At 42.9% G+C, this 18,211-nt stretch overlaps 1 protein-coding gene across 2 annotated transcripts in view; it reads left to right on the top strand.

Annotated features, from left to right (window-relative positions):
- Fip1 (Factor interacting with poly(A) polymerase 1) overlaps positions 1 to 18,211 on the top strand; it is a 31,613-nt gene that overhangs the window by 1,988 nt on the left and 11,414 nt on the right. For both annotated transcript variants that reach the window (XM_075690267.1, XM_075690266.1), the window contains exons 2-3: positions 1,566 to 1,757; positions 15,137 to 15,481. In XM_075690267.1, coding sequence (XP_075546382.1) covers positions 1,566 to 1,757; positions 15,137 to 15,481 — 537 coding nt within the window. The remainder of the gene's footprint in view (positions 1 to 1,565; positions 1,758 to 15,136; positions 15,482 to 18,211) is intronic.

Raw genomic sequence — 18,211 nt, 5'->3', positions numbered from 1 at the left:
AGAACAATTTACAAATTTGAAATGATGCAAAGGAAGCCGAAGTTTGTTTCATCTTTAACTCCTATTCACCGACCCAGCTCATGACTAACAACACATTTTGTGGCTGCATAAGAGGAGTGCCATTGATACACTGAAATTTTTCTTTTTATTAGTTCTAATCGGTTTAACAATAGTCTGTACTCATACTTACGCCCCCATTTATCACAACCAGCAAGGCACGCTCGTAATGTTAAAATAGCAGCACATTTTTCTCGCACTGCGCTTGTTTTCCCCCCATACTATCCTGCAATGAAATGCCTTGCCGGAAAGTGTTGTAATGAATGATGATGTGAAAGGGTTTTATGGAACTCTTTTTCTCTATATTGATGTATGTAACTTCGTGCCAAGATGTCCTTGTTTCTTGGATCATAGATTTTTTTTTCTTCTTTTTCATGTCTTTACATTGTTGTTTGCACTGTGTTCTTTCATATTTTTATGACCACCTGCTTGTTCCTCGGACTGCAGTATATATTACATATGTAGGTAAATAGATGAAATAGCAGTTAGCACATAGTAAACACCAGAATTGTTTGGTCATGCTACAAGCTGGCGCAACTTCAGTTTGCTGTTGTAGAATGTTGGTGGTGTATGCCAGTTTCTGAACTACTGTGATCAGGGTAGGACTTTAGCACCTAGTAATGGCAGTAGTACGCAGCACAATAATACCAGTATTACCACATTGCATTTCATTAGACATCCTTCTATAGTCCATCGATCAATCTTTGTTCCAATATCAGTAACGAGTCATCTGGGCAAGAAGAAAAGAGCATCAACAATCGCCTGGATAATAGTTTAGTAGGTGCTCCCAAACGAAGTTCTGGAGAATCAAAGCCTTCTGAAAGATGTAGCATGAGTTCCATAAGCACCCAAATAAAGTTTTTACACTTCATCTTTCCTTTTTGTATGTTACGAATTTGATTGAGAAGTAAAGAAGACAGCGTGTTTACTTTCACCAGAACATATGCCTTTTAACTGGCATTTGCAGCCATGACTCTTCAAAAAAATTAAGAGTTGAGTATTGCAACTGGCTGGTAGTTGTACCGCAATCGGCCCTGATTATGTCACAGGTGCGCACACATGACTGCCTGTTTAAAAAGCAAATTCATGATATACATGTTTTTTTTTCCTTTGCAACATACTTTTTTTTTTTAACCGCAGAAAAGATTAGGAGTGTTTAGTATGAGAGTTTGAGTGCAGCCATGACTGATATTGCATGAGAAGGCGGTAACATGATTTGGCAGTGCCTCAGTGTATTTTGAGAGCTGTCAGGGTTCCCTGAGCTGTAGATTGCTGAAATCTCTGTGCTTTAGTCACATCGTTGAATCTTTACGTCGATGCTCTACATCATGCAGTGTGTTATGGGCACAACAATGGATTTGTTGACTGGTGTACCTAGTGGAGCCTCAGCAGAGAGGCCTTTTAAATCTCCGTGTTTCTGTGAGATTGTTTAGGCTCCAGGGGCAGTATCATTTGCTGGAGAAAGAAAGCTTTAGAGCCATAATGTGTCCTTACTTATTGCCTTTAAGGATGACAGAGAAGCCGGAGAGCTTAGCTGCGAGGACGAGCAGGGCCAGCAGTCTGAGGGTCCAGCCACAGACCCCGTGGAGGTCGACGGGGAAGCAAAAGGCCCAAGTTCCGAGGCTGACAAGAATGGCGATGCTGGAGATGGAGCAGATGAGGACGAGGATGACGACGATGATGACGACGACGATGTTCAGGTTTGACACCTTGAAAGTAATAAATGGGATTTTTTTCAGATGTGGTTAAATGCAGCATCATTCAAGGCTGCTTGGCACATAGGCTGCATGGCACACCAGAAGTTTCAGAACTGAAGCCATTTGTTAAACTCTACAGGACCAGCCATATGACTTAAATTTACATCTGCTTACCTAGCTCATAGAATGAGGAGGGATCCTTTGCTTTGAATTTCATGTCATATGTGAAAGACAAGAAACCAGTGCAATCCACTCATAACAGTACATCATAACAATGGGCTTTGTATACCACATGATAAGTTGAAGCCCTGTAAGGTCAGCCTGTATACAACAGTATACAAACACAGTAGGCAGGCTTTCTGGCTTATTCAAGATCATCAGTGATGTGCACACTACGAGAGCATGAACCACCTGCTCATGCTATTTGCTCAGGGTAGTCAAACTCTCCGCATTTGAGGTACTGCGCAAGAGACACCGTGCGTGTCTGCTACATCAGACAGAGTGCATGTCGTATGCAGAGGTAAGCCAGTGGCCTCATTTCTAGCTTTGTTCTCTCAACTTGGAGACATTTTTCCCATGCTCTGTGTTTAAACAATATCACTTCTCAATTTTGAACCTTGTTCTTCATTATTTATGGACAATTTGGGGAAATTTCAATATATAGCTTAGTCATTGCTCTACATCGTATCGTATGTACAGCACCAGCAGTAAATGGTAATGCATTTTGCACTGATGAGCATGAAAGTTTCAAGTCTCCACTGTGGAAACGCAAAGCTTGAATAAAATTTCTGTATAAAATGTGCCTTGTCGACTTCCATAACAGCCACACTTTTCTTTGTTCTGTTCTTAGAAATAAATGTGAAGGCAAATTTCAGGGCTCAGGAGTTTGCAGGGGTTTAAAATAAATGAAATAGTTTTGTAGTGTATCTTAATTGACCATCCACATTATCTCAGGAATTGTATCACAAAGTGCACTAGCAGCCATAGCGCTACTGTGCTTGTGGATTTTTTTTATCCTGCCTGGTGGCATGAGCCCGTACTCCCATGAAAAGTTCTGATCCTGCTCTCAGGCTTATGATTTCGCTGAGAAAGCAGCGTAGTTATTGCGAGATGTAAACTATGAGAAACACGTCCCTCGGGTGTTTGAACACCAAGAAAAAATGCACTCATACAGTCACAGGTCTTGTGTCTCAGCTGCTAAATTTAGCTGACATATATTGCAAAAGAGGCAGGAAATATCCTGGGACTCTTATTTGTAAAAAACAATAATATATATATGCTATGCGTAGCAGTGGCAACACCAGACCACACTCTTTGATTTTTGCTTTCTTGAACTAGTGTGTGGGGATACACCACACAAGAGCATTGATTAAGCTTCTTGTGGAGCTTACAGAGCGACCAATATATTTGCTTTCTTGCCTCTGCTGCCAGTATGAATCGCTTCTCGTCACATTGACAGAGGTTATGCAGTTAACAAGCTTCTAACAGTTGCAAGAATAGTGATGAGATTTAAGAGCAGTGTCATACACATTTTGATGCTTCTACAGCCAGTGTCAGAAGCTTACAAACTGCAGAATCTTGATGACATCGAATTTCCAAGCAGTTTGTGATTGCAACCAATAAAAATGTTTGTTATTCAGTATGTTGTTAACAAATTCATGAACATTAATGAACAGCATGTTAAAGAAAACTGTTATTCACATATTTTAGAACAGGCTGGAAATCTGAATATACCAGGCTGTGTGTCTAGGCTATGGAAATATTCAGCTTTCTCTCAGATCCTGTTGTCTATACACTTTTCATGCTAACTGTACACGCACCCGTGTGAAGTTGTTCTGGAAAGATGGCATTGAAGATGATGTAACCAGCGCGTATGTAGACACAGCACAAAAGAAAAAGTGACAGGGACAAGTGCTGACTTTCGCCGGCATTTATTAAAAAAAAGAACCATGAATATATAACCACGCACACGGAATCACTATCACATATAATTGTGCAAGTTAACATGAACACCACACATGAACAAGAGTGCGCCAAGGCCTAAGGCAGCCCTCCGCATGCCGACCCTAAGTAAGCGAATTCTTTATCAGTCAACGCTCTGGAAGGTTTACTGATGCAGTTGCCTCCTGCAATAGCCGCTGCCTCAAAGATAAGTATTGTGTTTTCATGCGCATTTCTTGCTAGTATTACTGTCTGGTCAAAAAATGAACGACATTTGCATTGAGAGCGATGTATTTCGAGAAAACCCTCTCTTTCTTTTTTCACTTTCTGATTATGCTCCTGCAACCTCACATTTAGGCACCTTCCCGTCTGTCCCATGTAAGGCTGCCTGCAGGAAAGAGGTGTGCTATACACTACTCCTCTTGAGCACTCCACGAAATCCTTTCTGTGCATGATGCTGCATAAGTTCAATTGTCTGCTGACAGGGCTGGTTCTAGTACATAACTGAGATAGTTTGTGGGGTGCAGAAAAGCTGACTAAAACTTTCGCCCTTTGGCCTATCTTCTCGAGCTTGTACGAGAGAGTGTGTATGTATGGGATGACCGCTATATTCCTGTGAACGGTTGCTCGTGTATCAGGATGGGTATCACGAAATTGCGACTTCTTACGCAGTGTCTCTGAAGCAGAAACAATAACGCAACGGGGATAGCTAGCAGCCTTCAGTTGAGCAACCTATGAGCTGAAGCTCTCTTGTATTGAGTGGTGACAGGATTTCAGCAAAGCGTTTTTAAAACTAGCCTGAACAATGCTGCGCTTGACTAATTTACTGTGGGCTGACATGAAAGGCAACCGAGGTTTCTTAGCGTGAGGCTCATACTTCCAGCTGGCTTTGAATCCTCCCTCCAGCAGGCATTGGCACTGTTTAGAGAATGCCTGGAACTGCTCACTCTGACACACAAACGTCCTGAGAACTGTGCCATCAAGTTTCTTGATTTGAGGTTGTCCTTTTTAGGCGAACATGTCTGCTGGAAGTATGAGCCTCGCGCTAAAATGCCTCTGTTGCCTTTTGTGTCAGCCCACAGTAAATTAGCCAAGCGCATTCAGGCTTGTTTTAAAAACGCTTTGCTGAAATCCTGTCACCACTCAATACAAGAGAGCTTCAGCTCGCAGGTTGCTTGACTGAAGGCTGCTAGCTATCTCTGTTGCCTTATTAGACAGCTTTAGTTTAGGGTATGCAACTTATAGTGTACGCTGTATGCTAAGCAACGCGCATTTTTTATAGCTTTAGTTGGCTGGCAAGATCTTCGGATCTCAGAGGCCATATGCCGTCGTTGCGGCTATTTCCCGACTGTAGCGATAGGTGGCACTGACATCTCGAATGTTTCTTACGTTGGGCTTCGACGCATTCGAAACGAGAAGCAATCTCGAAAACACCACAAGGTTATCCATAATACTCTGTTGTCAAAGTGGCCTTTGACTAAGCGAAAGCGGTTTACACAATCATTTGCTACGAATTAAGTGCATTTTACAAAAGCAACGTCAAATTCAATTCGAAGCGGGCAGCCGGGACCACCGCCATGTTTCACACAAGCTCCGCAAACCACGCTAGGGCGCTAACACTAAATCTGAGAAATAGCTTGCATACGCTATGGGTCCTTTAGCATTCTGCGCATGCACAGTGATGACCCGCTATTTTATAGCGTACGTAATGGTATAGCGTACGCTATTCTAAAACTGTCTATTAACGCGGGAGCGTTAAGGAGCCTGTGTTGCATAAAATCTGGCGTTGGCGTCCCACGTCGGTGTCCAGTGTCGGACGTCGCCTCGGCAGAAGTAATTTCGAACCAGATTCTGAACCATGCATACCCAACCACTTCTCTACCACTAAAGCTGCTCATACCTTGTCTTTCATTCTTTACAAAGTTATTCCTCTGAATATTGAGAACGGCAGCCCACAAACAAATGTACAGTAATGGAAAAAAACACCGACAGTGCATCCTTTATGTTATCACTTCTCAGACTGAAATATTAAAAGTGCAAAACAATAGCAGGAGATTGACCCTCGCAAAAGGCCACATTTCTACCAGAAAGCTCGCCTTTGTACATAGCGTTTGCAGCCACTGTCTACCGGTAAATGTTACGGTTACATAAGCTGCAGTTGCCGGGAAGCATCAAAAGCAGGAAGGGGTCTTGGAACGCTATCCCGTTCCACTCTTAAAGGCAAAGCTTAAGCGCCCTCCAAACTTTTGTTTCCGTTTCAGAGACGCTGCACAAGAAGTTGCAATATTGTGATACCCGTCCTGATACACAAGCAACCGTTTGCAGGAATATAGCAGTCATTCCGTACATACACACTATTTCACACAAACTCAAGATGATAGGCCAAAGGGCGGGAGTTTCAGTCATCTTTTCTGCACCCCACAAGTTATCTCAGTTATGTGCTAGAACCAGCCGTGTCAGCGGACAGTCGAACTCATGCAACATCACGCACAGAAATTATTTCGTCGACTGCTCAAAAAGAGTGGTGTATAGCATACCTCATTCCTGAGGGCAGCCTTAAGTAGCACAGAAAGAAAAATGCCTAAATGTGAGGTTGCAGGAGCATAATCGCAAAGTGCAAAAAGGGAGAGAGGCTTTCCTCAAAATACATTGCTCTCAATGCAAATGTCGTTCACTTTTTGAGAAGGCACTAATACTAGCAAGAAATGCCGCATGAAAATGCAAGACTTATCATTGTGGCAACGGCTATTGCAGGAGGCAACTGTATCAGTAAACCTTCCATAGCGTTGACTAATAAAGAATTCGCTTATTAGGGTCTGCACATGGGAGACTGCCTTAGGTCTTGGCGTGCTCTTGTAGATTTGTGGTGTTCATGTTAACTTGCACAATTATATATGGTTGTGATCACGTGCGCGAGGTTATATAGTGCTTTTCTTTAATAAACGCGAGTTGGAAGTCAGCGCTTGTCATTGTCACTTTTTCTTTTGTTCTTTGTCCACCTTTGCGCTGGTTACATCATCATGGAATACCAACTAGCTCGGTCTCACACCTGGCATTGAAGACACTCTTATACAAGGCCAGGAAGCTATATATTGCTAACAGCCATCTCATGCTGGTCAGCATAAGCAGCAGATGTTTCACCACGTTTTCCTGTAGACGAACTGAGCGATGTAAAGCAGTTAGAGTGATGGCATCGCAATAACGAAGAAAACAAGTCTTGAGACCGATCACATTTTATGTAACCATTAAGTTACATCAGAGGATTAGTCAGCTTCTTTGTAAGCACGGGCGTGGAAGGCATGGGAAAAACAAATGTGCCAACTTCCAAATAACTTTTATATCGAAATGCACGCTATTTATATACAAGATACAGTACCAGAAAGTGAAATGAAGAATGAAACTAATAGAAGGCATGAACTGCATCTGTGTTGGAGTTTGTGCACAGAACATCAGTTGTCATCTGCACACATGGAGCTGAGAAAATGCATTTCCTTGCTTGTTAAAGCAATAGATAGCACCTTCGTGAATGAGTGGTCAATCCGAGTCATTTTGGTTGGTTCTACTAATTCATTGGCCTGCTGATTGGCCAAGGAAATATTGATTGCCATGACATTGAATGTTTTCGAGCACAAGACTAGGCCCACTTCCAGGTGTAGTACAGTGCGAGACAGCTGACATGCATGAGTGCTTGCCTTGTGCAGGCAACGCATGAAAGGTTACCGCAGTACTGACAGTTAAATCCTTGTACAAGAAGAATTGAAAGAACAAACCAAGGGGCTGGATTTATGTCAGTGACAATTATACAAAGTCATGATTGTCACTAATAAAAACCGAACTCCCTGGTTACCTGTATTCTTCCTGCTCATTGTATAGGGAGAGCCTAGAAATTGGCAGTTGTCATGCCATGAGGTAGTATATGAAGGTTTATTGGCCAGCTGCAGACTTCTGTGATCACATGCTTTGTCACACCTGCAGTCACAACCTTCACTGTGAGCAACACTAACACTCTGAGAGCTAATCTTGTGCACAAACGCCAAAGAATGAGGGATGGTGCTGTGGTAGCTTAAGAGGTAGAGCGCAGCACATGTAATGTGCAGATATGGGTTCAGTCCCCACCTGTGGCAAATTATCTTTTTTGTCTTCTTTCGTTTTCCTTTACCTTATTATTTCTACATTTCAAGTCAACATAACAATTAACTTCCTCTGTGCTTTCTCTACCTTCATTAACTGTCACTTCGTATGGTATGTGTTACTCGTTCCATACACAGCAGTCACTCTGCAGTGGAGTGCACACTGATTTATCTCCACCTAGGAACACAATGGCAAGGTTGGAGAAGCAAATTATTGGCTTGTGTTCCTACTCTGCTCATTGTGTCTTTTACTTATTTATTTTATTTGTTTATACATACTGTCAGTCCTAATAGGGATTTAACTGGAGGGCAAAAAGAGACAGGGATTTAGTACAAGGCAAAAAGTAAAACATTATACAGCCAAAAGTTACCCAATTTACGGCTGTAAGGCATACAACAAACTCTACAAAAGTAAATTGCACAGACAGAATGACGTTGGCACTTGACCTATATGAGAACAAAGGCAAAGACATAACGCTGTTTTAAAATTGTAAGGCTAGCGAATTACTTTCAATTAGTTTAGAGATATTGGCTAAAGATATGCTACTGGTAATCGAGGGGGTCAGGTTATTCAATTCTTTGATCGCCAGTGGAAAAATAGAATGAGAATTTGGGAGCCTCTGTGTGGAATTTGTAAGAAGCAAGGGTATGGCTGTATGGCTGTGTTTCTGGTGGGTAGTTCTTGCCATGGATCGCTCAATATAACTGGACTTTGTGATGCAGGTTCTTTAATTGTTGCAGATGGTTCCCTGAGGCGGTGCCTCCGAGAACTCAATTGAGGACAAAGCCATCTTTTTTCCGAAACACACACAAAACTTTTAATGTAACATACAAAGGTAGAAGCACATAGAATAACCATTTAATGAAAACTTATAACCAGAAACAAAATACAGTAAGAGCTATAACAGTAGCCACAGCACTAGAGTTAAGGGCAGATTATGAGTGTGAGCGTGCACGCAACAGTTTGATGCAGAGGGGCGGAGACGAGGCGGCGAAGGAAGTGGTGTCGGTCTCACCACAGTGTCGGTATAGTTGACCAATGAGCCAACAACCAGAGCGTGAGAGTGAGAGAGAGAAACAAGATTTAATGGTATGCTGGAGATGCTAGCCTGGCTTTTCACCTGACATGCTACTCCAGGTGCTGGGTGAGGATTATGATATATACAATGATAAACACTTTACAGTATGTACAATCTCACACACATACATGCACACACAGACAGAGAGAGAGAGATACACTATAGAGTTACAAAGTTTCGTTAAGGTCCATGGCCCCCCAAGAACGTCAGCAGTGCCTTCGTGGCACATAACGCACAAGTGGTACTTTCCCCTGGGCTGAGAATGTGCTGTAGTGCCAAGTTTGAGTCCTGTTGAAGGTGCAGTGATGCCTTGAGTGACTCTCTCTCTTACGCATAGCGGTAGCGGTCGTATAGAACATGTCGCAGGTTTTCAGGGACGTTACATTCAGAGCACATTGGTGTGTCTGTGAGTTGAATCTCACACATGAGGTAGTTTGTGTAGGCCACATTGGGTCTTATGTGGTGAAGGCATGCTTAGTCTTGTCTGTTGAGGCCTCACGGCATGTAAAAGTTGCACAATGGATCTATTTCATATAGGGGTCTGTACTGGTAGCTGGAATCTGTCTAGAGGAATCGCTGGAGATGCCAAGCGAGTGCAGATACCAGTGTCCCCGTGTCTTTTCTCAACAAAGGTATCTGGACCATTTCTCTTGAAGTGTCATGTCCAGCTTTGGCAGCATGGTCAGCCTGTACGTTGCCTTGTATTCCACAGTGGGTTGGTAACCACTGCAGCACAATGCTGTGATGCAGTTCGCAAGCTTCATTGCATGGGCGTCTGATGTCCATCATGAGTTCTTCCTGCATGCGTGGCGACTTCAGGGACTTCCAGGCCACTCTTGAGTCGGTGAAGATGACCCAAGACTCAGCTGTCTGCTCTATGATGTAAATGAAAGCTGCCCGCAATGCGGCTAGTTCAGTGATTGTAGATGAAGTGCGGTGACTGAGAGGGGCAGAGATGGTAACACTCGCAGACGGAATTTACACACCATTGCCACATGATCTGGGTGTAACGGAGTCACCAATGTAAATATGATGGGAACCCTGTAGCTGGTGTTAACATGCTCTAGAGCAAAATATTGTCCCATAGTAGTGACGGTGAAGAAAGCAGCAAAACTGGGAATGACGAAGCTAGCATTTTATTGGGCGAACTTGTGCCCTCAAATACAAGCTACACTCAAACAACGATGACAGTGGCGAACACAGTCAGCGATTGGCAAAAATTTGATCAGTAGGTCAAGCGTGTTGGCTTTTATACATCAGTCATCAAAGGTTCCAGAGCAATCGCTGGTGCCCGCGTATCTTCCAGAATGTCCTACACCATTCGCGTCGCGCATACATGAAATCAGATTATACAAGGTTCGGTGAACACAGACAACAGATAGAACCATCGATAACATTCGAGAAACTTCCATTACATGCAGGCGTGACCTGCACTGTGCGATAACATTGGTTAGGTGGTGAAACGTAGTCACTCGATGAAGATAAACACGTGTCAATATGTCAGTGCTGGACCAGGAGTATTTCTTTTGCTCTTTAACCTAGGCACAAAAGTGACAATGAACCACGAAGAAATTTTCCGTGGTGGTTCCGTCGGCATAGAAGGGCTTTGATAATTCAGTAGGAGCAAGCTCTGCACCATAAAACCACTGCCTGGAGCGGATGACCCGGCACCCTGGCGGCAAAGCACATATGTACTCGATGAAACTCCTGCTGCAGAAGCACTGGAACTGATATGTGTCTGCTTTCTGCAAAGGTTCCTACACTTCATGTGTTTTTCAATAGGCCGAGGCACACCGTCAGGACTTTTGCTTGTGCACATGTGAGTGTTCTTATGTCGGTTTGGGAAATGCCCTGTAGCGCAGGAAGGCTGTACCATTGGAGACCTTCACAGAGAGCTGTATACATGCGTAGCAGAAAGTTTATGGAGCAGCTTCCAGTATTGCTTGATAGCATACAGAAGATCTTCGCGTATGACCCAATTTTTTTATTTAGTATTCGAATATGGGGTGTTCACGTCATTAGTCTGTTGATTGTCACACCCAGAAACTTCTGACTTGACACGTACCGAATGGGAGAGTGTGCAACCTTTAACGTGTAGCGCGAGGCATCACGCTTAGTGAAAGCAATGGCGGCAGACTTTTCTGGTGACATCATTAGACCTCCTGCAAATAGAAAATTTTCAATAGAACTGATAGCTCTTGCAGTCTTGCTCATAGGACACGTCTGTTGCGAGCACAGCTCCATATACGGATGCCATCTGCTTATAGCGAGATTTCAACCAACATGGGAATGCACTTCTCCAGTCCAATAAGAGAGATGTAGAATAAGGTCGGGCTTAAAATACCACCCTGGGCTACTCCTCGGTGCTCTGTGTGCGGAGCTGTGTCACTTTCTTTTGTGGACATGTAGACTGACTGATCAGTGACGTATTCTGAGATCTCGCGGTACATATGACCACCAACTCCAACGGACTTCAGATCGTATAGAATAGCCTAGTGAGTCACGTTATCGAACACTCCAGAGCGTGGCAGCTCCGGCTTGAAGAAGGGAATGCAAGTGGCTTGGTTTCACGGGCAGATAAGGGCGTTGTCTCGGCCAGGCAGTTGTGTGCACACTCGGGTCCATAGCCTGACTGCTCGCACTCTGCCTGTGGGCGCAGAAGTTCGCCGCTCTTGAGTAGAGTACAGTATTTTGGCAGCCTTGCTTGGGAAGGGTAGCGACACTTGGGAACAGGATAGCAGGAGGCCCTGGTCGGGTGAAGCCCTGGAGGCTGGGGTTCAGAACCCGACAACCCGTCTTCAACTCCCGGTCTGGTGGCCTATCTTCACCCTTGCGTGGCCTCCTCAAACTCTCCCCCTCTTCCGCCAGCTTGCCTCGTTTTTCTGCCACTCTGGCCGATTTGTCTTCTCCTGATTGGCTTCCGGGAGCTCCGTGCACTTTCTCGATTGGATCATTTTCCTTTTTTGTTTTGTCTTGTTGCACCTTGCGTGCTTGACACTCCTCGACATCATCGTCTTCCATTCAGAACTGAATTTGCCACCGCACAACCAATCTGTTGTCCTGTTCTTTCTATTCTTTCACCTCTGCACTGTTTCGCACACTTCACACAACACAGATTTGTCTATATCTACATGGTTGTGTAATAGTTGGTACATTACTTTTAGGCATGCCAGTTTCACCCGTTTTTTTTTTTTTTTTTTTTTTTTTTTTTGCGGTTAGTAATCCAGCCTCCTTAAGCAGTTCTTGGGGTGAATCTGTTCGGCTAAATTTGTTAAAAATGACCCTATGCGCTTTTCTTTGAACTCCTTCAAGCATGTTCGTTAGTTTTTTTGTGTACGGAAACCAAGCAGCGTTTGCTTATTCCAGGATCGGTCTGATAAGTGTATTATAGGCCAGTAACATCCAGAATGTCTGGTTATGCTAGCTGTAATCGTCGTTTTAGGAAAAGCGCTCTTTTTAGTGCAGATGATATGATGTATTGAATATGAGAATCATATCGTAAGTCTTGTGACAATATGACACCTAGGTATTTATGCTCCTTAACTTTAGACAGGGTAGTTGAATTAATGGTATAATTAAAGTTGAATGAATGGCTTTTTTCAAGTTATGGATAACAGAGTGCACTTTTTTTTTCATTGATGTGCGTTTGCCAATCACTGCACCACACTGAAACTTCCTTTATGGTGGTATTTAAGGGGGTGTGATCATCATGTGAATAGATTTCTTTGTACAGAATGCAGTCGTCTGCAAACGATCTGCATCTGGCATTAACAGATGAAGGCAGATCATTCACCAAAAGTAAGACTAATACCAGCACCAACACACTACCTAGCGGTACACCAGAAGTCACCGGTGTGGCTAAAAATTTCACTTGATTGAATTCTATGAATTGCAATCTGTCTGTAAGGAAGTTAGTGATCCCCTCAGGAATTTGTTTCTTGCTCAGGGTGAATTGAAGTTTCAGGATAAGTTTGTTATGTTACACACTATCAAAAGCTTTAGAAAAATCCAGCAGAATGAGATTGTTTTTGATGATCGATCCTTGAGGAGACGTCATGGACCCATTCGATAAGTTAGGTTACTGTAGGCATGCCCTGATGGAAACCATGTTGAAAAGGAGATAAGATTTTGTATTCTTTAGTGAGATCACCAAACACTATAAATTGGGAAGGGCCCATTTCCCTCCGGTACGCTCCTTGCTAAGTAGATGGCAACGATGGAGTGGCACCTCTTACAAACAGATACATATCTGAATCCTGTGGTCTACCACCGCTACTACCTGGACCTCCACACATATAGATGGGGATTCTGTCGAGGAAGGGAGGACCTACAACATATGCTTTGGGCTTGTCCTCAGACACCCACACAAAATAAAACACATAAGACCAGAGAGCAGTGGGAGACCTGGTTGCTCAGCTGTGCACCAGAAGACCAATTTAAGGCAGTCCATCAAGCCAAAGATGCCAGCGCCCAAGTGTTCGAGGCTGTCATCTAGGTAGAGAGGCCTAGGTCTCATAAATCTGCTTTACTAAAATAAAGTTTATTACTCCTCCTCCTTCAAGGTGATTCGTTATATGTTTTAGAATTATGTATTCAAGCAATTTACCAACTGTACAAATGAATGAGATTGGTCTATAATTTGAAGGCTCGTTCTTATTTGTGGACTTATATAGGAATTATTTTTGCTATTTGCCAATCTTTTGGGATGCTGCGTAACGACAGTGATCGGTTAGAGGCAAGCACAGGTATTTTGATATTCACTTGGCATATCTCTTTAAAAACACATTAGGTGTGTTATCTGGTGCGGATCTTTTTTTTTTTTTAAATTCAAGTTCAAAAGTAGATAAGGACTCCCGCTTCTGAAACAACTAATAGTTTGATCTAGTTTTCCTCCCTAATTTCTACGTTAGGCTGCTTTCCTTCATCAATGGTGAAAATAGATTGAAAGTAGCTATTTAATGTGTTTGCAGAATGAACACTTTCTTCATGCATTTCTTGGACTGTTTTTCAGACTGTGCGATTCATTTATTGCCAAAATTTTGTTTGGGAGCTTTTTATGAATTGTGGTAGGGTTCTCGTGAAATAATAGACTCGGTTGCCTTTATTTTAAATTTTATATCAGTTATGCCTGCACTCAAGCTCTGTCTGCTACAAATATTTGGTTTGTTTTTTAAGAATTTCCTCAAACGCTTCACCATTCTTTTTGGCACATATATTGTCATGTGTGATCCATGGATTCATCTTTCTGGTCTTTTTTGGACGGAATGTGGTTTTGCAAGCAATAAAGGATCATTTCTTTAAACCTATGCCACAACATTTTATTGTTAACAGTGGAGTCAGAGGCTATTTCTTGAAACGATGGGAATTCACAGAACAGCAAGTCAAGAATTGTGACCATCATCAGCTTTACTAAAATCTGGAAATGTTTCTTCCACACGAGTGGGCGTGATACTGTCATTTATCGGCACTACACAGTACACTATTTTATGATCTGATATGCCATCCAGTATTTCTAACTTTGAATCACGTGCCAGGAAGTTATCAGTGAGAAATATTATTCCTCAAGGTGAAAAAATATTCAAAATTTGATTTGACATTTTAGTATAATATTTAGAAATGCTAGCCGTATTTTTGTTTGATTAAAAATTCTAATTTATTTGAACACCCATACTGCAAAGACTATACAAGTACTGCAACGTGCACAGGGAGACCTGCTGTATTTACATTTGTACCAGGTGAATTTCTTGCTTCATTAATTCATTTTCTTTATGAATACAAATTATCATTTATTTAGTCATTTTTCAGAATTTTGACAAGTTTAGGTTCCTATTTAATGACACTGAACACTGCACTTCGACTACCACATGTAATGCGCAACCTATAATGAATTTTCGATTAGCAAAAATTTTAGTTCTTTAGTTTTCTTATTTCGATTGTTGCGACTGGTGAATACAGCTGCTCCACAGCATGTGTACTCGAATGCCTTTTGGTGCCACTTTTTTTTTTTTTTTCATATGGAGAGTGCAGTCCCTGCTAAAAAGCAGGTATTGCATGGGTAGATGTGGTAGTACAGGTTGTACGAGCGCATCCAGTATTCTTGTAAAATTCACTGCGTTGTCAGAAGGAGAGGGCTATCTGTGATGTGAGCTGTCCCCTGCCTTTTGAGACCTACATATTGGCCGTGTTTGCAGTTGAAGCTCAGCATCTGTTGAGCACATTCTTGCCCCTGCAGGTGACGATAAGGGACATCAAGGCCCCCCCTTACAGCACCTACCCGGGACCAACCCAGACGGTGAACCTGAACATCAAGCGGGGCCCCCCGTTCACCAGTAACCTGGGTCCTGGCTCGGGGGTTCCAGGTGTAGGCAAGACCAAGGGCCTTGACGTAGACGAAGTGGCGCTCATCAATGGGACATCCATTTATGAGTTCAACATAGAGTCCCTAGAGGACAAACCATGGCGCAAGCCAGGTGCTGATATCACTGACTATTTCAACTACGGCTTCAATGAAGATACATGGAAGATCTATTGCGACCGGCAGCGTAAGCTTCGATCAGACAACAATGTGCCTATCAAGGTAGGTTTGCATTGGTGTACCTCTGCTGTCTCTGTGGCAGTTTGTAGAGCAGTAGCTGGCACGCTGTGTCCCATTTTCATGCTAGTTACCCATAGTTCTGCATAGGCTAGAGTTAGCTGAATCCAAAGTATGTTTTCTTTCTCTTTAAGAACTATTAAGGCTCTGGGCATGTGGGGCCCAGCTTGGAACTGCAAGTGATTGTTCCAGGACGCTAGATAAACCGTAACTTGGCCAAGCGAAACATTTTCTCAAGCTAGTTGGTTCATAGTTAAGAGCGAGAAGCGAAGTGCAAAAAAGATGAGGACCAGGCACATAAGTGCACAGGATGAGCACTACATTAACTACTAACGGTTCTTCATGCAAAAGTAGGAAAAAAGAAAGCCATTAATACAAGGGCATCATCAACAAATTAAGTATGTCATCTTTCTTTTTTTACAAAAAAGTTAGCACTCGTCGTGTGCATTCTGTGCTTACCTCTGCATATTTTCCATGCTATTCTGATTAATTTTTTCTTAATTTTGTTCGCTCTAGAAAATCAAGCAGATCTTCAGTTCTGATGTCCTTTTGTACTGTAATTTCTTGTAAAAATAAGGTGTGTATAGGAGTAAAACAAGTTATTTAACTGTATTATTACTATCATATATTAAAGCAAGTAAGTCTACACTACCACTAAATGCTTCCAGCATGAGCCTGATAGATTTGCTTGTTGCACTGTCTGCTTTTGTTCTGCTTTTGCTACTAACATTACCTTAACATTTTGCTTAATGTTCTGGTGTTGTGCACTTGTAGCATGCCTTAACCATCTGTGTTATTGTTCACTCATGAGGTCAGTGTCAGGTAGGAATTTACTGTAGTCAAGGGTGTAAATAAACATTTGGCATCAGGTGAATTCGTACTGCGGCACTTGGGACAGTAGTAGTGTTGTGAGGAAAAAGGTCTTAAGACCTATAGATCTTAAGTTGTTCAGTAAACAGCCTTATGCGATAGGCAGTAATGCACACTCTATGTCAAAAGTGCACGGCTGTGTTGCCTTAGGCCACCAGGCTGACCACAGGCTGTTTAACCCTTTCTGTGCCAACGACAAGTCTTGTAGGGTCTCTAACATGCTCTTGGTACAAGAGAACTACAACAACAGTAGTGCAAACAATCACAAGGGCATTTATTGCACCTTTCCTACACCAATGCCAGCTAGCCAAATTACTACCAATGGAATATGCCGATGGGTGTGCGACAAATCAGTGAAGTCCGACTCACCGTGACAGAGAGAATATGTTTGCCCCCATGCTGGACACCAACACCTAATCATTCGCATGTACAGTCAGACGAACGTTGGAGTGTTCGAATGATCGTATTTGTCCATCCCAGTGTCCTGCTACGAAGCCTTTCGCAGGGTGGTCCCGTGGTGAATGCCAGCTGGCACGCGAAATGTCTGTGTGCTCTGCGGAACCCAAGCCAAAGAGAGACAGGCTACTCTCTTTTGCGCCCGAGTAACCTCACGATTAAGTGGCGTTAGCAGCACAACACTCATGCCACCTCCTGTACTATTCTGCAACTACACCAACCGCCAGCAGCACTTATCTATGCGGCATAGCCAGGTTACAGGAGATGTGAGAGAAATGCGGGGAAAACAACATCAAAGGACGCGTGAGAGTCGAGCGTCCCGACAGCATTCAGGCGATTTCTTAAAAATATGCCAGTGACAAGTCCCACACATCCAGAGATTTCCTTTCGTCTACTGCATGCCACGGATGAGCGGCAGTCACTTTATGATTTCGATGTGAATGCTACACACTCCAGCTTTCCAGAAAACGAACTTTTTTAGGGTGCAGTCGGTGGAAACAACTGTGGAAATCTGGCTCCTCTGAGTTTTAAAAATGTTGTGTCGGAATGAGGTGGTTGCAGCGATAATGGTTGCTTATTTTAATGTCGTAACCATGATTTTTTTTAATGTTTCTTTATCGCAAGTAAGCTATTGGGCCTAGAAAACTAATGAGTCATGTTTGGAGCTTCAACTTAGTAATGACAATTGTTAGGAAGATTGAGAGCCTCTGGCGACCCTTCTCGTGTGGACGCTGCTCAACGCTTTTCCGCCAGTGCCTCTGCTATTTTCTTTCTGTGTCATGCCAACAATAATCTGTTGCATGGAGGATACACAAGCAGGCTTGACTTGCGTTCCAAGTAATATCGAACCACATATGGACTATTTCTGTGGTCTTGCCTATCTGCAAGCCAGAACACAAATAAATAATAGACAGTAAAAAACAATGGAGAAGAATATGAGCTGCTGATATTGCAGTAATAAAAGCTTTTCACAATGAATCAGTCATAAAAAAAATCAGTAAATTTGGGTGGGTTTCGGAAAAAGAAGTTGGCACGGAGAGGGTTAAGAGTTAAGTTCCTGTGTCACGCCGCCACTTCCAACATTCTGGCTGAGTGAAAAGAACTCTCGTGCTCACGGTCCACAGGTCTTGACTTTCGGGAGCGCCACAGGAACCACACCACAAAGCCGAACAGCATATGTCGTCAAGGCGCACAGTGACCTGTATACTTTTGGCAAAGGCTGTATCTACAAATTTGCTATCGCTCAGAGTCAAAGCACACTCTTGTCTATAGCAGGAATGAAAGTAAACTCGCTTCTGCTTAGAGTTGCTGTAGTTTAAATCTAAAAGACCTGGAAGTTTTGATTTGTAGAGGGGAATGGGGGGCAAAACAGAAGACGAAAATACATAA

Source organism: Dermacentor variabilis, chromosome 4, assembly GCF_050947875.1.
Source record: "Dermacentor variabilis isolate Ectoservices chromosome 4, ASM5094787v1, whole genome shotgun sequence".
In the NCBI taxonomy this organism is placed as follows: Eukaryota; Metazoa; Arthropoda; class Arachnida; order Ixodida; family Ixodidae; genus Dermacentor; species Dermacentor variabilis.
The sequence above is the reverse complement of the archived record's forward strand: the minus strand, read 5'-3'. Positions and strand labels throughout refer to the sequence as shown.